Source organism: Phoca vitulina, unplaced genomic scaffold (assembly GCF_004348235.1).
Source record: "Phoca vitulina isolate PV1807 unplaced genomic scaffold, GSC_HSeal_1.0 scaffold16, whole genome shotgun sequence".
Lineage (NCBI taxonomy): Eukaryota > Metazoa > Chordata > Mammalia > Carnivora > Phocidae > Phoca > Phoca vitulina.
The window spans coordinates 20903866-20930843 of NW_022589719.1; the positions used below are offsets into that span (position 1 = coordinate 20903866).

A 26978-nucleotide genomic window follows, 5' to 3' on the forward strand; every position below is an offset into this window, starting at 1 on the left:
TGAGGAATGAGCCTATTGGCCCCTGCCTGAGATCTTTCCACAGCTATCCTCCAGTTATTATAGATTGTTAACCCGTCCAAATAATATTTAAGAAAAAAGTAAAATTTGATGGTGGATATAACCTTCCAAAGCAACAGAATGTTTTCTTTTAAATAAAGGAAACTGAGTGTGGCTTAGTTATTCATTCATCCAACTATTACCTCTTGTCTGCCAGGCACTATTGTAGGAACTGGAAACCAACCAAACAAACAAACAAAAAATCCAGGTCTTATGGAGCTTCATTCTAGTGGAGAGAAACAGAGAGCAGATGATAAATATAATAAAGAAGTTATTTAGTATGTTAGAAGATAGTGCTAAAGGGAAAATAGAGCAGGAAGTCAGATGAGATTCAAACTGGATTGTTCAAAGAGGCCTCACTGAGAAAGTGACATTTGAGCAAAGACTTGAAGGAGGTGAGGGTTTAGGCCATGCAGACATATAGCATAAGAGCATTTCAGGCAGGGAGAATAGTTGTTGCAAATGCTTTTGCGAGGAACAGCAAGAAGGCGTGTATGGTTGCAGGGGACTTAGAAGAGGTGAAAACAGAAATGAATGGGAGGAGGATAGAACCATATCTTTACTGCCTTGCAGACCATTCTAATAATTTGGGCTTTTATTCCAAGAGAAAGATGTATGATTTGGAAGGTTTTGAGCAGATAAGAAAAATGATCTGATTTACATATTAGCAGGTTTCCTCTAGCTGCTCTATTGAAAATAGATTGTGATAGGGTAAGGGCAGAAGCAGGAAGACCAATTAGGATGCTGTTGCAAAAATATAGGTGAAAGATAATATTGGGCTGGACCAGCCAGGTGAAGGAGGAGAAGGTGAGAAGCCGTCATTGTATTTGGGGTGCATTTTTGAAAATAGAACCAGCAAGACACTACCAGAGGAAATGTGGGAAATGAAGGAAAGAGAGTTCATGGGTAACTCCTAAATTTGGGACCTGAGCAACTGGTGCTATTTAATGAGATTTGTAATCACCATTGGTGCTGTTAAATGAGATAGGAAAGTCTGAGGGAGAAGCAAGTTTAGGGAGAAAAACAAGTTTGGCTTTGTAAATGTTAAGTTTGCATTGCTTATTAAATGTTTCAGTGCAAGTGTTAGGGAGGCAGTTAGATATATGAGTGTCCTGATGGTCAGAGAAGAGACCCAGGCTAGAGATGAAAATCTGTGAGCCATGGGCTTAGGAGTGGTGTTTTAAATCATGAGCTTGGATGAAGTTTCCTCAGTGGTTAGTATAAAAAGGAAAGTAGGTCAACGATGAATTACTAGGACATTCCAGTCAACATTAGGAGGTTGAGAAGAGAAAGAACAATAAAGGAACAGCCAGCTAGACAGTAGGAACATCAGGCAAGTATTTTGTCCCAGAAATGAAAAAAATGATTTGAGCAGTGATCGATTGTATCGTTATTGTTGCACCAAACGGATGCATCATAAGACGTTGAGTTAGATGGACAGAGAATAAGCCATTGGATTTAGGAACATGGAGGTTGTTGGCAGTCTTCTAAAAGTTTGTATGAAATGGGTTGTGAAGGACATTTGTGGAGATGGCTAGCAACTGTTTCACAGAATTTTGCTATAGTGAGAAGCAGAAAATGGGATGGAAGTTAGCGAGGGATGTGGGATTAAAGATAAATTTTGTTCCAAAAATAGAAAATTTTGCAGTATGTTTGCATAGGACTGATCCAGTAAAGAAAGAGAAATTAAAGATGCAAAAAAGAAAGAAGCTAATTATAGAGGCAAAGTTCTTGAATAGATAGGGGGATGGCATCTGAGGCACAAATGTAAGGTAGGGGTTGTCTTGAGATAGGCGCAGGGACAATATATAGGTATAGATGTGGACTTTTGATTGCTTCTCAGTGAAAAGAGAGGCCAGTTTCAGATCAGAGTGAAGAGAGGCAGAGGGTGTTGTGGATAATGTTGAGACAGGAAAGGCTGAAAACAGTGGACTCAGAATGTGAGTTGACCAGAGAAGTTTCTAACTTTGGTAACTGCATAAATGTCAATGTCACTAATTAAGAGAGAGAATATGGAAAAGAAACCGTTTATGCATTGATGTAAGACTGGAGAATAAGTTCAGCGATAGACATGTTCATTTAGAGATGCCTCTGGTGTCGTCAGAGAGAATGTGCAAGGTGAGAAGAAAAGGCCCAGGTTGGAATCCTAGAAAATACTAGTATTTAAGGAGCAGAGCCAGTGAAGGAGTTGGAGGGGTATTGGGAAGCCAAGGGGGAGCTAGATCCTGAAGGTCAGAAGAACAGAGGGTTTGAGAAGGAAGAAGGAATCAGTAGTAGTCTGCTCTGTGTTGGTTCCCTAAGTATGGTGCAGGTATCACTAGAGGTGCACCAGCTTTCAGGTGGTACTTAGGTTAACATTTTTTAATAATTTTAGTATTTTAAAAAAAATTTTAAAGTAATTTTAATACTTATGGTTTATTCTGATGGGCATTAGGAAAAATGTGTAACTATAAAAATGTATAAACCTGTGATTTATGAAAAATGATACTGATTTCCCCTTTTAACATAATCTAAGATTAAACAGTGAATCCATTTAAAGAAAAACATGTAAACAATGGTGCTGGTACCTACGGAAAAATCACGGCCGTAGTTGGCAGATGAATAGTGTGGAATGCTCTGGGCTTAACAATTTAGAAAGTCATTGGTGACTTCATTTTATCAAAAGTATTTTCTGTCAAATGGGGAGATAGCTACACTAAAACAAAAATAAAGCTGAGGATAATAGAAGTGTTAAAATGAGCTCTTACTTTCAGAGCTATTGGCATAGTTTCTAAACTGTAACTCATGTTTCAGCCTGTCACTCAGTGACTAAAATAACTTTAAAGCAAGTAGATAATGATACCAAGACACATTTTTTATTTTTATTATTTTTAAAGATTTTACTTATTTGACACAGAGAGAGACACAGCGAGAGAGGGAACACAAGCAGGGGGAGTGGGAGAGGGAGAAGCAGGCCTCCCGCTGAGCAGGGAGCCCGATGCGGGACTCGATCCCAGGACCCAGGGATCGTGACCTGAGCCAAAGGCAGACGCTTAACGACTGAGCCACCCGGCGCCCCAAGAAACATTTTTTAGGAAAGTATTAATAATAGGATACAAATAAGGAAGATTTTTTAAATTCACCTGTTAGAAATACTGAAAAAGTAACTATGTTTGAAATAAAATAGAAAATTTTGCCAGGTGAGCGAAGCAAGAGGGCATTTATCAGGAGGGTATTCCAAGCCTCAGCACGTGGTATACACAGAGCGAGTGATTTTATTCACTCTCAGTGGTCTGTTGGAACTGAATCAGTGCAGCCTTGTCTGTGATGCTCCAGGAGGACCGAGACGCAGGGTAGCAACTGAGCTGTCACTACAGACCTTTCCGTAGCACTGCTTGATGTCAGTGAGGACGGGATGGTCCTGGAGGCTGTTACTCAGTTATGGAATACTTTTATTCACTGATCTAAAAATAAATTTGTAATATCTCTGAATTACAGAGCTTAACACTTGAGGTGTGCAAATGGTCTCCACTAGTGTTAGGGTTACTATCTTGAGTCTCCAAAAGGAAGTCAGTTATATTTTTGGGTACTAAATTAGGTTTAGGACACGGTTCTCCCTCCTTTCTGCTCTGTGTGTAGTTTGAGGATACCCACCGGATAGCATCAGTAATCATATTTTATGACCACTTATCTACAGATAGGGTTGGGAAGTTACATTTGGACAGCTTTCTTTGTATGTAGGCTCCATTGTACATCAGGAGCTTACTGTGGTTTCCTACCCTCATACCACTATGGATAAAGTGATTGTACACCTACAAGAAAATAAGAAGGATGAGCAAGATGGGGTCTGTTTAATCTAGCCCTCATCAATTATTGAACAAGATATTTTTAATATGGTTTGTTACTGCAGTTGTAGATCAGTCTCCTGATTAGAACTGAAGGCAGCTAATTCTATAATTTAGGCAAGTTCATTGGTTGCTGTCTTTCTTTTTAAATTTCAACTTCCATTCATTGTTGCTGATGTTTTTAGAGATATTTTGCCATCTCATATAGCAAGCATTTGCATGACTCTTCCCCATTCACAAAGATTATTATGATTATAGAACTCAAACATACACACACACACACACACACACACACAGGAAGTCCAGTCTATGTTGGTAGAATGAACTCTTTTTTTTTTTTTTTAAGATTTTATTTATTTGTCAGAGTGAGAGAGGGAGAGCACAAGCAGTGGGAGCAGCAGGCAGAGGGAGAGGCAGGCTCCCTGCTGAGCAAGGAGCCCGATGTAGGACTCAATCCCAGGACCCCGGGATCATGACCTGAGCCGAAGGCAGACGCTTAACTGACTGAGCCACCCAGGCGTCCTGAACTCCTTTTTTTTTTTTTTTAAGTGATTTGTGCCTCAGTAAGTTCTTTATGTGTGCTGTGAGCCAACTAGTGGAAGTGAATTACCAGTTTTGAAATTTTTGTTTAACACAATGAGCACTAAGTCTTTAAACCCCTTTACAAATTTAATCATTGAATGATTTCTACTCAGTTTCATGGCCTGATGGAAATAAAGCAGTTGAACCTGATAATCACTACAAAAGAACGTTAGTTTTAAAATACATATGACTGAGGATACCTGGCATCTATATGTGTACGTGGAATGCTGGCTTTGTTTTTTTCCCCCCTTTTTTCTTCTAGTGTTGTTATTACTAGTAGTCAAATGTATTTCATACTAAACTACTGTGCTCTTTTGACCAAGAAAATTTCAGTAATCTCTTACTTTTTCTTAGTCACCAAGGTTTTATTTGGTTATGATCTTGAAAGTGAAGGAGAAATTTAAATCGTATTTCATAGCTATTGAAAAGATCACAGCTTTGGATTTGTCTTTCTCACTTAATTGCTTTTTATAACAACAAGCATAGATTTGCCATTCAAAATTTGCCAAACTCAAAGCAATTTAAACCACTTTAGCTATCAGGCATTGATTAATAACCCAGTCATATCACATATCCAAAGTGGTTATTATAAAAAAATAACGAGCATATCAAATTCCAGGAAAAAGAGCTGGAGGTCACTAGCAGTTGATAAGGTACCAGGTGTTGATCAAATGTTCCCCTTCCTGCTGCACCTGTAATAGCGTAGCCATGTTTCCCGTGACAATGTGAAGTATAGCTATGGAACAACCTAACATGAACCAAAAAATTCAACAATTCGCCACCTCTCTCACTGCCTAAAAAGCATAAATGTTAAAAATTGGAAAAGAGTAAGGTCTTAGAAACCGTGTTATGTGCAAAGTGGCCGCCCAGGTGAATGCCTCCAGGTGGCTTTCATTTGGTGACATAAAGCCAAAGGAAAAAGTGTGATGACACCGTTAATTTCTCTATGCTTTTTACTTGATTTAGTGCCTTGGCTGTGTATACTTAGAGTTAGATATGCTCTAATCAAAGTGCTTGTCTTAATCCCTTACACACGAAGTGGTGTCTGCAGTCAGGGAACTAGGGAACTTTGTTTCTGAAATCCATAAGGCCCTCCTTAAAATGTTCTATGGTGGAGAGACTTAAGTGGCCTTTTTAAAAAAAATGACCTCGGTTTAAATACCATGCTCACTACCCATATCAGTGAAAAGGACAATTGCTAGTGCTCTTTGTTTTCACATCTGAGTCCTATGAGATATTACTAGGTTCAAGTCCTTATCGATTCTAGAATAAGTAGGGTCTTGAGTTCTCATTTAAAGACATCCTTATAAGTCACTTACCCTGAGAAATAAAAAAAAAGACCAAGTAGCCTTTGAGATTTTATTAGCCTTGACCTAGCATAATACCCTTGCAATAGGAAAAAAAGGCAAGCCTGATATGCCCAACAAGTGCTTCTGATGGTTGGTCCCTTCCCCACTATGCGTATCTCTGTGGCTCCATTTGTATTTTGAGGAAGAGGACCAGAGTTAAGGTCTGTTGATTTTCCTGCTAGATTCCTTTCCTCGACATCAGCAGGTGACCATTCACTTGCAGCAGGAGAAAGGAGAGGCAAATGATAAACACCCAAGGTTGTGTAGCTAGGAGATCTAAGCCCCTTCCCCTACCACCTGTTTGTAGGCTTATTCTAAGTATTAAGGATTGAGTGAAACCAACTCAAGTGTGTGTGGTTGACTCAAATAGATGTGCTGAATTTAAGCTCACTGACCACATAAAAACTTTAATATCATAGTCAGTGGAAACGGTAACAAACCGTAATACACGAGGATGATACTGTGGATAGCCTGTTTTGGTTACTACACACATCCCACTTTCCTGGATCCCTGTGTTTGCTCATGTTGTTTTCTGCAGCTCCTCCTCCTCACCCTCCATCATGCCCTTCCCCTGTACAAAAATCCTAATCTTACCCATCCTTCAAGGCCCAATTCTGCCGAATGCCTTACCCAACCCCTTAATTATAAGTAATCTGTAACTAATCATTCTACCTGTTCCTCTCCTTCAGCTCCCGTGTCTTGCCATTATAGTTATTTGTGTATGAGACACAACTCTCCTACAAGACTTCTTCAGTTCATTGAGAGCAGGAACCAGTCCTTTTTTCATTTTCATACTCTGGCCCACCATGCATTCTGCACCCACCCCCCCCCCCCATTATTTAGCACATAGAATGTACTTAAATGGCAAAGTAGCTGGTGATATTTCAAGTTTGAACTACTGAGAGTAATAAAGAGTAATTAACTTGTGTCCACCCACTGTTTACCCAGAATGCTTTACACCAAACCCCCACTCGATATCCATATATAGATACAGATCTTCTTTTAAGGTCTGCAGCTCCCACACCATAGGAGGGAGAAGACGAAAGGAATCATATTGTCTCTCTTGTCCACTAGAAGCTGACGTGTCTCATAGCCCGCATTCTCTCACTCCCTGTATGCACTGTTGTTAACGAAAGTTACAAACAAGTGTCCTTGTTGACCCTTGTGGAAAAGCTATCATTTATGGGTGAATCAGTAAGTCAGAGAAAACCTGTTGGGTTTGTTTCCCCAGCACACTTGCTTGAAACAAATTTGCCTCGGCCGAACGAAACCAGAGATTTCGGTTTAATACTGTGACAATGACTACTACTAAGACTACAGTGGTCCTACTAGCAGCTGTGGCAGTTGACTTGCTTTCTTCTTCAGTATACGTTCTGCATGGGAGAATCTTCCACAGTGAATTTCTGGTGAATGTTTGAATTCCCTTGTTTAGAGATCGCATCTGATCTTTCACATTTCTAGAGGAAACAGCAGCTGCCGAGAGTGTGGATTCCATCACTGGAGTCATTTCTTCCACAGACCACAGGTTATGGTGTCTGTGTCTCAGCCGGCTGACTTTGCCCTCTCTGCCGCAGTCACTTAAGAGAAGGCCACGTGGGAAGACAGATTTAACACCCATCTCTCATTGTTCTCCTCTAAACGGAGGCCAGGAATAGAAGTCTACAGAAACCGGTGCAGCTCTGAATCCTTAGGCAAAGCAGACGGCCCTCCCATATGTGGACCGAGTGGTCCCCAGCATAGAGTTCAGACCTGTAATATGTAGTAAAAGGAAAACACACACACACACACACACACACTTGTATTTGAGGTCACAGACTTTTCTTAGTTTTTCTTTTTTGAACTTGCTTCTGACTCATGCACCTCACCCGTAGGGAAAGCCTCTGTAATTCTGAAGTTGCTGATTTCAAGTCTTTAATATGGTCTGTTTTCTATCTGGCATTGCACATTTAAGGTCAGTCAGTACATAACCATTACTTTAAACCTCCTGCAAAGAATTTCATTTGGCAGTAATTGCTGAATGAGAACAAGTCTAAGGAGCCAATACTTCTGTTGAAATGATTTCTCTTGTCTTTCCTAAGTAGAACGCAGCACAGGGCAAAGGAGGTGAGGCTGCCTCCCTGCTGTCTCAGGCACGGTCATCAGCAGGCTAGGTCTCACCAGGCAGCTCTGAGTGCCCCTCTTCACAGTGGTCACTATGCTGTGTCCCAGGAGTCCTCTCATTTCAGATAAAGAACCTAGACACAGAGAAGTAAGTTGATTTGCTCAAGTGTATACGGAAAGGCTGCAGCTAAGGCCGGATTTAAATTCATACCCGTGGAATGTTCTTGGAACTAGGTCTACACGAACTCTGTCACAACCTCTGGAGGTGGAAATCATAAAGACACCTGTTTCCAGAAAGGTTTCTTTCTTCGTCAAATAGACTTATTACTTTGTGTTGTACCAAGCCCCACCTATCACCCACAGTTAACATTTCCTGCTAATATTTTAAAGTAATTTTGCATAGCATGGTGAGCAACTGAAAGATATACTTCTGTTCACATCATGATTTATTTTACTACCTTTTCTAAAAGATTATCTTAACTAGGGAATAAATATTGTGAAGTTACGAGGTATCTAAAATTATAATAAAACATTCACAGTGTTACCTGTATACAGAAAAAAAAAAGGTTATATAGCTGCATAATTTGAGTGCAGTTGAGTAGAAAGATAAGGAGAAAGACAAATACTATAAAACACTCATGTCTAAAGGGGACAGTGTTACCTGTATTTTCCATCCAGGTACCTTATATTTAGTTGAATGTACCACAATGCCTCCTGTAAGGTAACTTTTCTTATAAGCATAAGAAAGGAGACTTTAGAGTATAATATGATCCTGTTAGAGCAGGGAGAGTAGGAATATCTTTAGAATATTCCACTGTTCACAAAGGCCATTTTTCTAACATCTGTTACTTTGCCTTCAGCAACATAAAATTCAAATTCTAGTTCCCATTATAAATCAGTTATTTATGTCTTAGAAAAAATCATTATATAATAGGAAGCATAGGAGTATTACACTTATTGTATGGGGGAAAAGTATGTTCGAGCAAAAAAATTCGGGCGAAGACTGGAGCAAGCCTTTTTTAATACGTCACAACATAACACGCATTGTGGGGTGCAGAGAGGTAAATTTAACTGAACAGAGGATCTGTGGTCTGTTTTCATATTTTAAGGCCTCGAATTCAGAAAGCACAGAGCAGACTGAGGCAAATTTCTAAGTGTGCTAAATACTTTAGGATTCAATTAATTGCCATTTTCTTTTAAAAGCCCAGTAGAAGTGAGCTCTGTACTGCCTTCATCATCTCTTACACACACACACGCACGCACGTACGTTGGCAGTTGAAATTAGGCAGATCCCTTGGTGACTCCAGAGCCAGTTGCTCATACCAGAGACCGAGTTAGGCTGTAGCTTGAAGGCCTTGGTGAAAGAGATGACGTTGGGATAATTTATTCCTTTGCAGCTTTTCGGAGAGACAGCAGTTAATAGCTCACCGTGTGCTAGGCCATGGTCTCACTTCTTACACTGAATCTCAGCAACTCCGTAAAGTGGACACTATCATGAAGCTCAATTTGCAGATGAAGAAACTGATACACAAAAAGAGTAAAAGTAACTTGCCGTGCTGTATATAGCTAGAAAGTAGTAGAAATAGGATTGGGACTTGTTTAGTCTGGCCCATCTGAGCTCTTAGCCACTATGCCCTAAGCGTAACAGAACCACATGAGCCTTCATTGGTTCTGCTTGACTAGCACTAGTTAGTTACTTGGCTCTTTCAAAGTTCTGATGCCTCTCAATTTATTTGTGGCATTTCTTTGTTATAACTAATCCTAAAGGATCCTAAAGTACCCAACCAAGAATGTCTTGCCAATTTATAAGATTCAGAAGGTAAGCATTCTTTTTAAAGAGTAAGTGGTTACCCAATTCTAGAAAATAAGTATTCTTCTGGGACCTGTAAACAGAATTATGAGAAAATAAGAGATTTCTTTAGCCCTTAGTAATGATAGGAGTTCCTGAGAATTTAGTTTACTCTGAAAACCTGTTTAGCCACAGGATAAATTGTGCCTTTGCCTTAGGAGATTTAATGCTTTGACAAGATAAATATGTAGCTGTTTTTCAGAACACCCTTGTAGGATAGGTTAATATTAATAATTCAGTTTATACAGGCTACACTCTAGCCACAGAAAAGAATGTTGATACGTCTAAGATCTCATAACAATTCCAGAATCAGAAATACCCTACCTGGAGTTTTATGCTTAGTTGGTTTTGCTGTGTAGTCACCTACTTCCAAGAAAAACCAAACTGTCAGGATTTGAATTAGATGCTAAATGCTTTGCAAGCAAGTATAGAGCATTAAGCACAGAAAAGTGTTTCCATTTTCACTTGGGACCTTGTTATCTATAGCATTTCATTTAAATCATGTAGTTCCTTAAAAAAAAAAAAGAAGTCGTACCTCTCAAGGTTAGTCTCAGACACAGAATCTCCTCATTTCTGCATCAGCAAAAAATAATAGTCATATGCATGGAAGATGACTTGTTAGTTCTTATGTATCTTTCCATTTTTCTTTCTCCAACATTTTCTTGTATTTCTTTAAAGCGGACATCATCTCCACCTCTGCCGGGAAGACAAGTGACATTTTTTTTCCATGTAGGCAACTTTTTTTAGTTCCCCTTTGAGCTAGAGTAGACCTATACTGTAGCCCAAAGAACAGAAACTTTCCTTCTTTCTGAAGTGCCTCAGTTCTCCTTCAGACAATCGAAAGGAGCAATTTAAAACATAAGCAATGTGACTTTTTATTATTAGCCTAGATAATTATGTAAATCACAACAGAACACTGAACCAGTCTGTCTTTAACTGTCAGCCTATTATATTAACCATTCTAACTTGTTAATGAAAATGAAAGTGACTCCTTAAAGCATGTAGCTTCTACTTGATCATTTTGATTCTTCCTACTTGCAACAAATACTATAACGTAAACTTCTTATTCCTTTTTTTTAATTTTTCCCATTTTGAGTTTTATTCACGTGTAATTGACCTATAATAGGCCCATAGGTTTTTTTTATTTTTATTGTTATGTTAATCACCATACATTACATCATTAGTTTTTGATGCAGTGTTCCATGATTCATTGTTTGTGCATAACACCCAGTGCTCCATGCAGAACGTGCCCTCTTTAATACCCATCACCAGGCTAACCCATCCTCCCACCCCGCTTCCCTCTAGAACCCTCAGTTTGTTTCTCAGAGGCCATAGCCTCTCGTGGTTCGTCTCCCCCTCAGATTTCCCCCCCTTCATTCTTCCCCTCCTGCTTTCTTCTTTTTTTTTTTCTTAACATGTATTGCATTATTTGTTTCAGAGGTACAGGTCTGTGATTCAACAGTCTTGCACAATTCACAGCGCTCACCATAGCACATACCCTCCCCAGTGTCTGTCACCCAGCCACCCCATTTCTTATTCCTTTTTATTCCCAGTTCTCCCTAATCCCCTCTTCTGCCTTCTCTCTCTGAGATGTTGGCCCCAGTTTCCTGAGTTGGAGGACAAGACATTCTTAGAATGCACAAGGCTTGCTTCAAGAGGGCGTCTGGGTTTGAGGTCATGCAGGAGGACTAATTTTAGCTTCAGGATCTTATGCACATCATATCTTATAAATTACCTATGAGGCATTTTTAAATATTGCAGACATTTAAAAAGATGAAACCAATTAAATTTTTATAATGGGAAGAGAGTGGGAGAGAAAAATCAGAGAGGCAGAGGTTGGAGGAGGAAGTCATCAACTGCAGAAAACACAGAATTTTACTGGGTCCCAGTGTTAAAGGTTTGTCCTTTGCTTCTGTAACATTGTTTCACTCACCCTGTGTCAAGGTGCAAAATGCTTTAGAGGCAAACACCAAAGCTGAAAGCAGAGAATGGTCACTGGGAATAACGTATGTTTGAAAATCATCAACATCATTGTCATCATTATTTTCCCTGTGTTTTTAATAGTCATGCTTATTTATATCCCAGTTAAGAGTTGTCGCTGGGAAGTGTGATGTTCTTCGTAGTAAATTTGAGTCAGTTGGGTGTGTGCACTTGTTTGTTGTCACTGCTTTATTTTAATGCTCTTATGCTTAGCTTCCCCATACTTACCTGCACATACTAGATGGTAAAGACAGAAGTGGAAACCAATCTTCTACCTCTCTTCTCTCACGGAAGAATTTGGAGAAAGACAGCGACTGTCGTTGATCATGGCATCTTTCCTGTCAGCCTTCAATGGGCGCACACACACACCCAACTGCAACACACACCTTGCATCTCTCAAACTGTGCTTCTCATCGTCTCCCAAACACAAATGAGAACTCCTGTGCGCGTTGCTTTGCTCAACACATCATTCCTTCCTGCGTACAGTGCCACTTTTCTGCTAAAAAGGTGGCATTTGACTGGTAGAAAGCCAAGAAGCTTTCTAGTAGGGTAGAACTGACTGAAGTCTGAGATCTACCACTTACTTATTGTTTGACCTTAGGCAAGTTAATTTCACTGAGACTCCGTTTCCTTATCTGTAAAAGGAAAATCATTTATTTCACAAGGCATTTTTGAGGGGTAAATAGAAGAAAAAATACAAAGCACTCAGCAGATACTGGCTCCCTTCCTTGTAGTTCCCCGTTTTTAAGTCCTACCTATTCCTCAAAATTCAAGTTTTACCTGCTCAAAGCTTATTCTCTGAAGCACCTAGTTTGCGCAGTATGCTACCTCATTATTGTTTGTTGTCTTGTATTTACTGTCTTCCCAAGTTGCTTATGAGCTGCTTGAGAGCTAAAGCTCCTCTGAAACAAAAAAATTCGGTTTCTGATGTAACCTTATTAAATATGGTAGCCTCAGATGTGTGAGAGTGTAGAACTGGAAAATAAAAATGACTCCTTAAGCATGCAGTCCCCTTACTCCAAATTCCATGAGTTGGGAAAGGTTTTGAGTCCATTAGGTTTCCCTAGCACAATAACAGAAATGGCATGAAAAGTGCTTTCCTCAATTATGAAATCTAAAAGGGAATCTTCAAATCCAGAAAGACACTTCTTGTACTTCCATTGCTGCAGAAAGAGCTTAATTGGGTACATACATCTCTTTGAGGCAGTTTTCTATTAAAAATAAACTTGCAGAGCATGTTTGAATGTTCTGGTAAAGGAGGGAAGTTACTTAGACACTCTTACCCGAAGAATTGTTCCGTGAGAGGAAAGGTAGGCTTCCACTGAGCATGCATCTTCAGTGACGATGCACATCAAACATAAGAGAGGAGGAGGAGGGACCCCTGGGTGGCTCAGTTGTTAAGCATCTGCCTTCGGCTCAGGTCATGATCCCAGGGTCCTGGGATCGAGTCCCGCATCAGGCTCCCTGCTCCGCGGGAAGCCTGCTTCTCCCTCTGCCTCTGCCTCTCTCTCTGTCTCTCATGAATAAATAAACAAAATCTTTAAAAATAAAAAATAAAAAAAGAAAGAGAGGAAGAGGAGTCCGACTCAGGTGGCCAGATCACTGCCACATCAGACACACCAGCCTAGTAACACATTCCCCTACCCAGAGAATGGTCATCAGGTAGAGCAGGGTAGTGGCTCTTTATCCATATAAACACACAATCCCTAATAGGGTCAGAGCTCTTCCCCTCACTGGCAAAACTGTAGCAAGAGGTCAGGCTCCCTGTATATACCAGAAAGTAACAGAGAGCACAGTGATTACGTTCCAGATGTGACCTTTTACACTAAAGTAAATCTTCTAGTGAGCAGAATTTGTTTTCCAAAAGAGAAAAATCCACATCTTTGTGATATTGCAGTCTTAAACATGGGATTCTCTGCCACCACCATCCCTCTTTAAGTCCTTGGTTTTTAATTTATAATCCTTTGCCTTTTGCTATATCTTTCATTTTAAGCTGTGATGCAAGAATGGATATTATATTTCTCTGCTGTAGTTCATCTATCTCCAGACTTATTCGGGAACTAATTGGTCATTTCTCACCTTTGAAAGGCAAATAGAAGGAAAACCACTTTTTTGTGATGTTTCTGACTTTCAAAGAAATATTTCACAGTCATTCATTATAAATGAAATGAGATCTTGGGACTTGATCTTTGTTGTCATAATTTTTCCCCCAAACACTTGGTTCTTACGCTGGCCTAGCAGGTGAAACTCGAACTTCAGTGCAAAATCTTGAGTCACAATAAAGATCTGGCTCGAGGTGCTCCAGCTCACTGATTTTGGTGTGTCCTGCTGGAGAAAAACTGACACTGTCATCTTTTTGCTCTTTCTGCTACTTGAAGACCTTGAGCCATGGGACTACCTAAGAGAGATGTTTCTAATATGCTGTCTCTGTGTCTCTTGTCATTGAGGTAATTGTCATGAGAAAACCCTGGACAACAGCCATGACAAACAGAAATATTTTGACAACTCACAGTCACTGGATGCTGCCGAAGAAGAGCCCTCTGAGACAGGAACAGAGGAGGAGCCTGTACTCTCTGTTGAGAATTCAGGGAGGGATTCAGATGCCCTTAGACTTGAAAGTAAGTTGATTTGACCTGAGCTGTGCTTCTGGGGTAAAATCAACTCTCAAGCTTTGAGTTTAGGCTTTTCTCTACTTAAATAGTTTTCTTTTAATAGACACTCATTATATTTGTAGAATCACAAGGGTGACCCGCAGGTGTGAGATGGAAGACCGGCTAGCATGTGAAAAAGCTCTTCACACTTCTTTCTTTTTTCTTTCGCCTCCATGTCTTATTTTGCTAGGACAAATTTGATTCATTTATATACCAGTCTTTCTTCTTAATATCAGGAATCTACTGAGCAAGTCATTGAAAAAAAAGCAAGATAACTTCTATTTACGCTAACCCAATAATATTTAAAGATTTGGAATAATAGAAATACCTACCAGGCCCTCTCCTAAAACTCCATTCTACAACCACAGTTTGAGCTGTGCTGTACTGAACAGTTCTTGACATTATCGGTCAATGTATAATTGCCAATGTGAATGACTTTGTAGTACTCATCCTTCTTAACCACTTTGCTGCATTTGGATCTATGCACAACTCCCCACTTCTTAAAACTCTGTTCCTTCTCCTCTTGGCTTTGGGGGTATCACTTGCTCTTGGCTCTCTTCCTGTCCTCAGGACATCTTTTTCGATTTCTTTCACCTATTCTTTACTTTGCCCCTTATTTGTTGGATTACCCAGGATCTTAACATTGGTCTTTTTTTCTTATCCCTCTTCTTAACCCTCTGTGTGTTATTTCTTGGTGTCTCAGATACTTTTGAGTATAACAGTGACTCCAAATCTCTATTTTCAGTTAGGACATTCTCTACAACTCTAGATCTTATTTCCACTTTTTTAGTGGTCTCTATCTCAATGTGCCATAGGCACTTCAAATTGCACATATCCAAAATTGAACTTGTCCTCATTTTCATCCTATTTCTTGAACTGCTTCTAATTCCTATATCCCTGCTGTCTCTTAATGGCATCACAACTCACCCAGTCACCACTGTATCCAAGACCTGTTGCATCTGTTTATCTCTTCATCTATTCTTCTGCCACTGCCTGAATTCAGACTTTCTTCATTTCTGCTTGGGCAATCACAGTAGCTTCATAATTGAATTTCCAGTATCTAGTCCTTTACTTCTGTTTGTGTATGGAGAGAGAGAGAGAGAGAGTGTGTATGTGTGTTTGTGTAGGAGAGAGATAACACATGTAATTGGTACAAAATTTTAAAAGCAGAAGCAACCCCTGTTACCAATATATTTTGTGTCCGAAGAGTTGTTTCTAAAATCAGATCTGATCAGAAGTTGCCTATGTTTAAAGTTTTCAGTGGCTCTGTGTTACCTATAGGGAAAATCCAGGTATCATAGTATAGGAGATGTGGCAATTTGGTCCTAGTTTTGTCTCCAAGTGGTACCATCTACCGCTGCTCTACGTAGCAGGATGTGTAAGCCTTCCACCATTTCCCTCACATGCCATGCTCTTGGAGCCTCCGTGTCTGCACAGGCTGGGAATAGCCCCTGTGTACTCTTTCCTTGTTGTCAACGACCCTTACGCATCTCCAAGATCCAGCTTAAATATCACCTCCTCTGTGAGGCATTCACAAAGGTCTCCAGGCATTTAGTTACTCTGTACGCTGTCTTGTTCCCACTTTTTGTCAAGGCACATTTCATACGATGTGAATGCTTGTGTGTCTTATTTCCCATCAGACTGTGAACTTCTTACGTATCATGTCCTATATAAGTATATTTCTATGTACAGTAAATATTTGTTAAAGTAATGAAATGTGGCATTTGCCTTCCTGTGTAGGTTGGATTAGCATATTTAGGAATTACAAAATCTGTGTTTCCTTCTAAGTGGTATTGTATATAAAAAATGATGTCTAAGAGAAGCAAGCTAGACCTCAGAGGGGAAGTTGTGACCTTCACCTTTGCAGGTTTAGAAAATTAGTTTCATCAGTTCTGTCAGAAATCATTGGGCTTTAAGGAAACTAATTTCCACTTACCATTTCAAGAGAGATGGATTCGTAAACTGGATAGGCAGTTTGTTCATTTACGAGGGAGCTACTCCACTCTGGTGCCTGGCAGCCTCTTGTCTCCGTCTGGCATCAGGTACCCACACAACCAAACGGGCATCATGAGGTTGCTTGATAAACTCAGAATCACCACAGATGAAACTGAGCAATGTTAAGGGGTATTTTATTCAATTTACACAAACTGTTCCTATTCCAATATAATACAGCTCCCTAATGACCGGAATACTCATGACCACCAAATTAGACTCTTTTTTCTTCAGACAGTTCGGAATAAAACCCAACCAGAATCTTGCTGTTTGTCTCATTTTCCAAATAGTACATCATTGTTTGAGATAGATTATAACCTAGTGCCTGAGTTAAGTTTCTTTAGTCCCGTGTTGCCCATGGCGTTCCATCCCATCCCTGTACTGGAAAAGGCAGTATGGTTACCCTGGCTGAGACGGGGTGTTTTCCAAGTCCCTTCAGCATCATGCAGACTGTGTCTTAGGGTGGATTCTTTTACAGATTGCTAATTCAATCCATAGTATAATGATGACTATTACTAGTTTCACTCTCAGGTACTAACTTTTCTTCGCCATATATTTGAATTCTGGGAGCACCTTCTTCTTTTCCCTAGACACAAACAGGTGCACAGGGACTATACTCGTGGTATGTTAGTATGTTTATACCAGCAGGCTTCCTGTAGTGTGGTTATCAGAGTGAGAAAAACTCCATTTTTTAAAATGCAAATAGTGTGTTATAATAAAAGCCAAGGATTAAAGAGTTTTTGAAAATTCTATTTTTGGAGAAAAATTTAAAGAAATACAGTTAAGCCCTTTCCAGTAACCATAAACTTATGATAATCACTACCTTTCTATGATACTTTACAATTTACAAACATATGCTCACTTCAGCAGCACTTATATATAATTTACAAACTTATGAATTAATGTGTTAATTGTGTGAAATAGGTATTATTATCAAGCCCATCTTATAGATGAGAAAATTGAGACTCAGAGAAGTTAGGTCCCTTGACCAAGATCATCAGTAGATAGCATAACTAAAACTCATCCTCAGGTCTTCTGATCCCATGCATTGTACCCTTTGTCTGTGGGCCTTAGAAATAGGGGGGTGATGGATTAGAACTTTATTTTTTAATTAGTAAGGTCATTTTTAAAGAAAACTAGCATCTGCTGTTACCATTATTTTATAAAAGCAAAGAAAATTTTAATGTCAAAAAGTGCAAAGACAATCTCAGAATAAAGGTCTTTTTCAAAAACGGACAGTCGGCAACCTTACTCCAAAAATTTGTATCTGGATGTGCATGCATGTGTGTGTGTGTTTATTATAATTTTATATACATATCCTTTTTATGTTTCTCATTTTGCTAAGGATTGGTACAAATTGTGTCACTGATTAACATTGGAAAAACCACTGCTTTAATACCCCATCATCTAGTACAAAAATCCTCCTCAGTAAACTTTATTTTATTTTTTTATTTTTATTTTTTTTTTAAGATTTTATTTCTTTATTTGACAGAGAGAGACACAGCGAGAGAGGGAACACACACAGGGGGAGTGGGAGAGGGAGAAGCAGGCTTCCCACAGAGCAGGGAGCCCGATGCGGGGCTTGATCCCAGGACCCCAGAGATCATGACCTGAGCCGAAGGCAGATGCCTAACGACTGAGCCACCCAGGTGCCCCCTCAGTAAACTTTAGTTATGGAAGGAAGAGATAGGCTTTGTAGTCAGAGATTCTGCTACCATGTCCTTGCAGCAACACCAACTAGTTGTTAAATCTTGGGCAAGTTACTTAATCTTTCTGAGCTTCCCTTACCTCATTAATTTAAAAACAAACAAAAAAATGCCTCAAGTGATTAGTATTTAAATGAAACATTTCTTTTAGAGCTCGGTACACAGTTGGAGCTCAGTCAGTGTTCACTTCTGCACACATAGGTGTGACTCTGCTGCTTCCAGACTTAGAGGCTGCTTGGGAGCCAAAGTGCTCACAAGTACGTACACACAGTATCTGCTCAATAAACATCTAGGGAACCCTGACATTTGCACAAGAGTTGTTACAGGAAAGATTATCTGTTTGCTCTTCTGGATTATCTTCTTGAAATCCCCAGTTTTCTCTTGCTATACTGACCCAGCTAAAACACCATTGGTGCAAATGAAAATTGATGATCTGTTTTTTTTCTCAGAAGTGAATTTCCTAACCTACCTCAGTCTGAGTGATTTCATTTAAGCCTTTTGTGCTTTGTGATTACTGGCTTTAAATATTATGCCATTGTTGATGCATGAAATCTTAAGGAAGTCTATAGCTTTATACTGTGACTTCAAAACCAGATCACTGCGTTTTAAAGAAAATACTAGAGCTCAAGACAGAATTGCCGAAGGCCCTATGGTGGTGGAGTCTTTGTGTGAAACCAAATTTGTCTAATTCCACAGTATATTCTTTTTATTTTATGAGATGGATGTATTTCTCTGTGGTATCATTCTCAGAGGTAGAAGGTGCCCTGCTTGCCTTCAGAAACCACATTCTAGTACTCAAGCCTATTGGTACTAATCTTGTAAGAGTTTCTGGAGATGTTTTGAGTCAAATTTTGAAGGAAGGACTTTTTTTTTTTTTTTTTTGCTGGTCATCTCTTCGAATGTGTGATCTTTACCTCTGTTTGCTGTCAGTCTGCTTTGTTTTGAATGTAGAACTCACCTTTCATTTCATTCTTCCTAAAACTCTTCGTAACACAAACCTCTCTTCCAAGATTATTAATGCTGTTTCTTACCCAATACAGTCACTTTTCTTTTGCTCATCTTCTGATGTTCCACTCCCTCTCAGGAGCGTCCTTAACAAGTCATTGTGTGGCTTCAGCTTCTGCTCCGGGCACAGGGAGCTCAGTCTCCCTTGGTAGCCCATTCCACTTTCTGACCATTCAAAAGTCTTTCCTAATATTGAGCTAAAATGTGACTTCTCATCTCCGGTCCTGCCCTCTGAAGCTAACAAAGTCAGGCTTGTCTCTCATTAAAATCACATTTGAAGATGACTCTTTTCCTACCTACCCTACCCCCCTATGTTTTTGCTTCCTTCAGCTTCCTTATTTCCTTGAACAACTCCAGTTAGGGCTCTTAGTACCTTCACCAATCTCGAAGTAATCTTTCTAGAATTTAAAAAAAAAAAAATCTTTCCGGGCGCCTGGGTGGCTCAGTCGGTTAAGCGTCTGACTCTTGATTTCTGCTCAGGTCGTGATCTCAGGGCCCCAATCTCAGCGTCGTGAGATTGAGCCCCATGTCGGGCTCCCAAGTCAGCATGGAGTCTGCTTGGAACTCTCTCCCTCTCCCTCTGCCCCTCACCCCACACTTACACTCTCTCTGTCAAAAAATGAAATAAAGAAAATGTTTAAAAAAAGAAGAAAAAATCTTTCTAGTAAATATTTTTCAAGCCTGATTTTTTTGTGTGTACTGTGTCAGCTACTGTTCCTTCCATGGCTTCACTTTGGTATCTTCAGTCCTTCATTTAATATGATTTTGGGCACTTTCACCAAGTCATGTTTCTATCAATGTGCTCTGCTTTGAAAATCTCTTAAACTGTGGTGCCAGACTTACCGATGAATCTCCAGATGTGTCTGGAACATTACAAGATTATGTTGGACTTCTTTTTCTTCTTCTTCCTCCTCCCCTTCTTCTTCTTCTATTTTTTTTTTTTTTCTTTTTGAGGACAACATATACCTCTCTCCGTCTCTCAACACTTCTCCTAGTCCCTGTGATTCTTGACAGATGATCTGACATGGTTCAAACTCAACTAAGCTTTCCTAGTGTCCTGAGATACTATTCATCCAAGTGAAAAAACCCGAACTCATCTAAGCCTCACTGTGGGTGCTCACAGTCTCCTTACTTCATAATATGTATTCTCCTTTTTCCAGTGTGAAAATGGTACATGTTAAAGAAGATAAAGAAAATAATAGAGATATGGGATCTCAGTTTCTCTGTTTTTAGTTTATATTATACCATTGGTCCCACAAGCAGCAATCCTAATATTTTACTTTTTCTTCTTGCTTCAAGTATAATCTAAAACCTTCTGTGATCCTGCTATAGTCCAGACCTCTTTCCAAACCTGAATTCTGTATTTCCAGAATTAGACAGTGTCTGGAGATATGTCCCTCTGTCCATTCTAACCTGGACTATTACAAGCCCTCAGCACATTTTTGGACACAGACAACAAATGCTTAAATGAATTAATAAGTGTCTGAAATCCCAACATGATAAGTCCTTTTGCCCTCTCCTAATTCCATAGTCTTTGTAGATAGCATTGTTTTCATTTTCACAGATTCTAAAACTCCATATCGTAAAAAGGTCCCTGTTTCACATTAGGCTTCGAAATCTTGAAATTATCTTTGAACTTACCCTATTCTTTGTCATTGTATCCATTTAACCACCAAATTCTATTTCTCCACTGAAATTTCTTCACGCACCTCTTTCTCCTCCCTTTTCAAAATTCCCCTTTTATAGTCCTCACCCTAAGCCAGCTTCTCTTTAAACAACTTTATATAGAGATTGTTGAAATACCTTTCTAACTGGTCTCTGTCCTCTGTCTTCCTTCTCCACCCCCAAGTATGCCAGCTGATTTACCACTCTGGCCTTTATATGCCACATTATGGCTCTCGTCTTGTTATTCTTCTGCTTAGCAAATGGGAGGCTCCCTTGAACATGAATCTTCCTCCCAACTTTCCCAGACATCCTCAGTGTCACCCACCTTCCCTAAGTATCTTGTTTGCTGATACCATCTATATACATTCTTTGTTCTAGTTCGTGGGAAATTAGTAGTGCCTTCACGCATTGCCTTCCTTATGCCTGCATCAGTGTGTGTACATATGGGTTTGAGTATTTACGATCAAGCTCCTCCCTCTCGGGAGTGCCCTCCCTGGCCCTCTGCCTGCCTGTCTAAATCCTGCCTCAGTAGTCTGCCTTCCTCTAGGAAGCATGTTGTGACCACACTCAATTATGCTTTTCCTCTAGAAAAAAAGTATTTAAATGTAATTGTTCTCTGATTGTTTAATGTATACAGTTTTGTGTCTCCAACTTGATTATACAGTTGATCCTTGAACAATACAGGTTTGAACTGCACACATCCACTTATATGCAGATTTTTTTTTTTATAAATACCATATAGTACTTTATCTTCTCTTTCTTATTATGTTCTTAGGAACATTTTTTAGCTTCCTTTATTATAAAAATATAGTATACAATACCTATAGCATATAAAATATGTGTTAATCGACTGTTTATATTATCGGTAAGGCTTCTGGTCAACAGTGGGCTATTAGTAGCTAAGTTTTTGGAGAAGCAAAAGCTATACGTGGATTTTTAACTGTGCGGGGGTCAGCACCCCTAACCCTCATGTTGTTGAACTGTATTTAATTCCTCAGAGTCAGATTCTTTTTGTTCCCACCTATATGGCTCATAGCATGGAGATAGGCACATAGTAGGTTCTAAATAAATAAAGATTGGTTTATTGTTTCTAACTCATAGCTCATTTATGATCTCCCCATTCCTCACCTATGTAGTGTTGTTCTTTAGGAATTGCTACTCCCGCAACCCCTACAGCCTTTGAAGGGACTAGTGGCTGCCGGCAGCAAAAGCCTGCGGCAAGTTCCATAGTCTGTCTTGACTGCAATACCAGTTTCCATCAATGAAAGGCCCTTTCTCTAAGAACTTTTCAGTAATGATATATATATATTACCATATGGTCTGGGCGTAGGGGAGCATTACCCTTTGGAACTGGGCTTGCAGAATTCTTTGCAACTGAACAACTTTATTTAGAATGATTTCTAAATAGTAGTAGTTACTGAATGGAAATAAGACTTCCAAACACAGCATCTATATGCAGCTCTAACTATACACTGGGGAATTAGTTACCTGCAGTCTACCTTTGGCCAAAAGCCACTTTTCTTTAAGCCCATACTCTTGGCTGCAGCCAAATCTATCAAAAACCCTTTCCTGTCTCAAGACTAGGTGCAGGGAAGCCCATGGTGGCCATAGGAGAAGGAAGGAGAGGAAGCTAAAATAACATGAGGAATACTTAGAACTCTGTTGCTACAAGTCAGACGGCAGGCAGTTGTTTTAATTAAGTTGCTTTTTGGGGTCCCCATAGCAACCCTGTCCAGGTGTTTTCCTGAGTTAGCTACTGAGAAATTTGTAAATCATATAGTATGCCAGACACTATGTTAAAGACATGATGCCTGCCTTTAACACATGACAAGGTAAACCTTAGAGTTTATAAAGTCTTGAATCGTCAGCAGGACAAGGCAAAGGTAGGAGCAGCAGATCTTCAAGAACCTCAGAAACCAAATTATTCCCGAGTTCCATTAACTCATTCTACAACCATGCCTCTGAAGTGTCAGGTACAATGTTGGACATTCAGGATATAGTAGTAAACAAGATAGAAACTGAAAATTAGAACTCTTTGTCAACCCTACATTTATACTATTTGCCACATAATTTGGGCAATAACCAACCATTTTTATCCGAATATCCTAAAGAAAATGCCTTTGCAAACCCCTGTTTTACCTTATGCTTGTCTCAGAACTTCATTAATAATAATGATAGTGATAATAATCAAGAAAAACCAGCAGATTCATTCAAAAAACCTAAAAGAAACCTACTTGAAAGGACAACAGTACATTTCAAAGTCACTTGTTAACAAATGGAGGAGCCTTCTAGCTTTTTCAAGAAGGAATAGCAGATTTCTAATGGTACTCCCAGCCTGACAACAGACCTTCCCACTTTCTGGAATAGAAAGTGGGATGGAAGATAGAGATGCCACCAGAGCCAAGAGTGACACTCTATGAATAGGGCTCAAAGCTTTATGTTGCTTTAAGCCTTGATGGTAAGCCATCTTTCTCACCCCACGCCTCCTCAGACTAATACTCTGCTTTTCTAAAGTGGGTTACTCACTATGGTTATAGGTCTGGTCAATACGGAAATGAGATTCCTGACCTTGGCCTTAGTAATACCATGTTCTAAATCACTGAACAAGCCAGAATTACCAACTGAAGGTTATTGGGATAGCTTAACCGGGATAATGTAGACTGGCATTTTCTGAGCAATCAACCCCAAGCTCTCAGGTTGTCCAGTGGATGCATATTACAAAAGCAGGCATTCTATTTTATTTGTTTTTGTACCCTACTTCCAGAAAAGATTGCAGATGACTTACATGGAACACACAATATAAGATTCAGCCATTAATTCAAAATAGCAGAAGTTTAAGTAATAAAGTTTTTTTTTTTTTTAAGAAAGGAAAGCATTCTATTAAGAAACTCAGAAATTTTTGCCCTAAATGTTCTAGTTATCTAAGCATAGAGGGGAACCTGTAGGAATGTGTAACCTTTAATGTATAACAATGGAAACACTGACTTCTCAGGAGAAAGAATTTTTCTAGGCCATTGCACTGGGAAGCATCCATGGAAGTCTTTACATAAGAAACTTGAGCAACATAACAAATAATGTCTTGATAACCATTTTAGGAAAACATTACACTGCTCCATCACTATTTCTTATACTACCCATTAGTGAAAATAGGAGCCTGAATGTAGAATTAGGATAATTTCCCATTAAACAAATCATCGTTCAGGTAAGACAGTTAGACTCTATGGCCTGGACATGCAGCTATGATATGTCATATGCTTTTTGAAGAAAGCTTCAAGAATCCCACATACTCAATAAATAACATCATAATAAATTTCATCTTTGCCATTTGTGTCTTATATCTAAAGCAAGTGGGTCTTTTTTTTTTTCCCAAAAAAAGTACATTTATAAAATAGCCATCCCCCTGCTCACTAGTGATATACTCAGTGCCCGCTTGCCACCTCGCTGCTACTGTTGTCCTCATCCAAGCTTTTGACAAAGCTACACAGCAAAGAGGATGTTTTGTTGTGCATTTTGAGGATGATGAGTGGCATTTTTATGGGTGGGCTATCGAATCTCCTCTAAGCAGAGCCAAAGCTGCTCAAACAGCAAGGTTGGAGTCACTCAAGTACTGGAGTGAGTACTACCTAATTTTTAGGATATGTGCTGCTGAAGCGAGCACAGTACTACATAATTTTTAATGACATGTGGGCACTCGAATTTCAGGTACAGTGGTTGAGGAGAGCAATGGTTCTGATGAGATGGAGAATTCAGATGAAACAAAAATGTCTGAAGAGATACTGGCTTTGGTGGACGAATTTCAACAGGCATGGCCCCTGGAAGGCTTTGGGGGAGCCCTGGAGATGAAAGGGCGGCGTCTGGACTTGCAGGGGATACGAGTGCTGAAGAAGGGTCCCCAGGACGGAGTGGCCAGAAGCTCTTGCTACGGAGACTGCAGAAGTGAAGATGATGAAGCCACAGAATGGGTGAGAGTTTGCCAAGTCAGTTCATACCAAACTGTAGCCCAGGTCTTGGTGGGGGTGCAAAGTGTGATGTTTCTCTTGGGGGTGTGGCACCACTTTACTCCGCCCTCCGGTCAGTCTTCATGTGGGCCTTGTTCTGCAGGAAGCATTTCCCTTTACTTCTGTCTGTATTGCTAGCTCTTCCAGGAGGCAGCGGAAGCAGAAGACTGTTGAGCTGCACTCCAAGCCTGCATGCCTGCAGCTGCCCAGTTCAGACATCTTCATTTTCAGTTTCCTGTGTACACCCTTCAAGGCTAGGTTATTTTGTTTATTTCACTAAACATTTTTCGCTGAGATCTGTAAAAATTAAATGGAAGGAGAGAATCAGCTCTGAGCTCTAGCACAGGACTGGTTACTCTTTTTTCTTTTAAGAAGGAGAGTGCAAGAGGGGGGTGGGGTGGGGAGGGACAGAGGGAGAGAGAGAATCTTAAGCAGGTTCCTCGCTCAGTGTGAAGCCTGATACAGAGCTCGATCTCACAATCCTGAGATCCTTTCGGAAGCTTAACCAGTTCAGCCACCCAGGCGCCCCGAGGACGGGTTACTCTTAAAGCCACCAATATCCACAGCCTTTACAGATTTGATAATTGGTCTAATATGTCCCCAACACGTCTCCATTTTCCAGATCACATTCCAGGTCAAACGTGTCAAGAAACCCAAAGGAGATCATAAGAAAACTCCTGGGAAAAAGGTAGAACAGAATCAAGCAGAAAATGTACAGCGTTACCAAGCGAACCTGGAGATCACTGGCCCAAAGGTGGCATCTCCTGGGCCACAAGGTAAGTTTGAATATTTAATATGCCAGTTTCTTTTTTCAGATTTCACAGTCTTATTTCTCACTAAGGATATGTTTGTGACTTGAAGGAGATCAGATGAGAAGGTAATGGGGCTAAGTGAACGAGGAAACAGTCATTGGTATAAAAAGTTTGTTGTGACATTACTTGACTTTTTTACCATTGCCTATCAGGCTTATGTTCTTTTTTTTAATAAGGACAGTTGCTTTTATTTTATTTATTTATTTTTTCCCAAAAAAAGACCCTTCTTCAGCACTCGTATCCCCTGCAAGTCCAGAGAGAGACTTGACTTGGCAAACTCTCACCCATTCTGTGGCTTCATCATCTTCGCTTCTGCAGTCTCCGTAGCAAGAGCTTCTGGCCACTCCGTCCTAGGGACCCTTCTTCAGCACTCGTATCCCCTGCAAGTCCAGAGAGAGACATAGTGAGAGAGGGAACACAAGCAGGGGGAGCAGCAGAGGGAGAAGCAGGCTTCCTGCAGAGCAGGGAGCCCGATGCAGGGCTCAATCCCAGGACCCTGGGATCATGACCTGATCTGAAGGCAGACACTTAATGACTGAGCCACCCAGGCGCCCCTGGGCTTATATTCTTATCATCTTGAGCTTAAATATCCTATTGGTTCTTGATAGTCTAGTTTAATATGATTGTATCTATCTTATTGGGTGGTTGTGAGGACTATAGGAGTTATACATGTAAAATGCTTTAAATGAACTAGCCACATAGGACTCAATAAGTATTAACATTTAATATTTTATGTGTCAGAGATCTCTTTAAGTATTGGATAAATGCTTTAGAACGACTCCCAGGAAAAAGGCATATACATCAGAATATGTCATGTACTTTTAGGGTTCATAGTTGTCCTGGAGTGCATCTTGGGACTCCAGGTTCAGGGCCATTGCCATGGGCCCAGTTGACTTTCTTTTCTAGCAATGAAGTAGTGGTGATCAAATTTCTTTTTAAAAAATCTTCTTTTTTAAAGGATATTTTCACTATCTTAGACTTCAAAAATTCAAGGTAAATTCATGAAAACATGTCTTGTTTAATTTGTTGTACTTACTAAAGCTGAAAGCAGGGTGCACATAATAAAATATAAAGAATGGGGTCAGTTTGGCTAAATCCCGGAGTGAAGTGTTACTTGTGAAAAATACAAAGGGCACCAAAAAGGACATTTTGTCATGACCGGATTTGACAGTATGCAGTAGCTTTACTGTTTAAGGGTGACATCATGTGTTAACGGGTTCCAGAAAGAAAGCAACACTTCCTCTACTAGGTCTGTCTTCTGTAGCAAGGAAAAGGGTATTCAAAATGTAAAGTATCATTATGGAAATGAAAATTTCATTAAATAGTAAATGTAATGAAATCATAAAAGTAGAAAATTTAGATGAATATTTATATACTTTCCAGGTGGAAAAGGACTTTCTAAGGCAGA

At 39.8% G+C, this 26978-nt stretch overlaps 1 protein-coding gene across 3 annotated transcripts in view; it reads left to right on the forward strand.

Moving 5' to 3' along the window:
* Positions 1-26978, forward strand: part of TTC17 (tetratricopeptide repeat domain 17) — a 115899-nt gene that overhangs the window by 57743 nt on the left and 31178 nt on the right. For 2 of the 3 annotated variants that reach the window (XM_032413934.1, XM_032413936.1), the window contains exons 17-19: positions 14189-14359; positions 24463-24722; positions 25381-25534. In XM_032413934.1, coding sequence (XP_032269825.1) covers positions 14189-14359; positions 24463-24722; positions 25381-25534 — 585 coding nt within the window. The remainder of the gene's footprint in view (positions 1-14188; positions 14360-24462; positions 24723-25380; positions 25535-26978) is intronic. The other variant, XM_032413935.1, reaches the window with a different exon arrangement.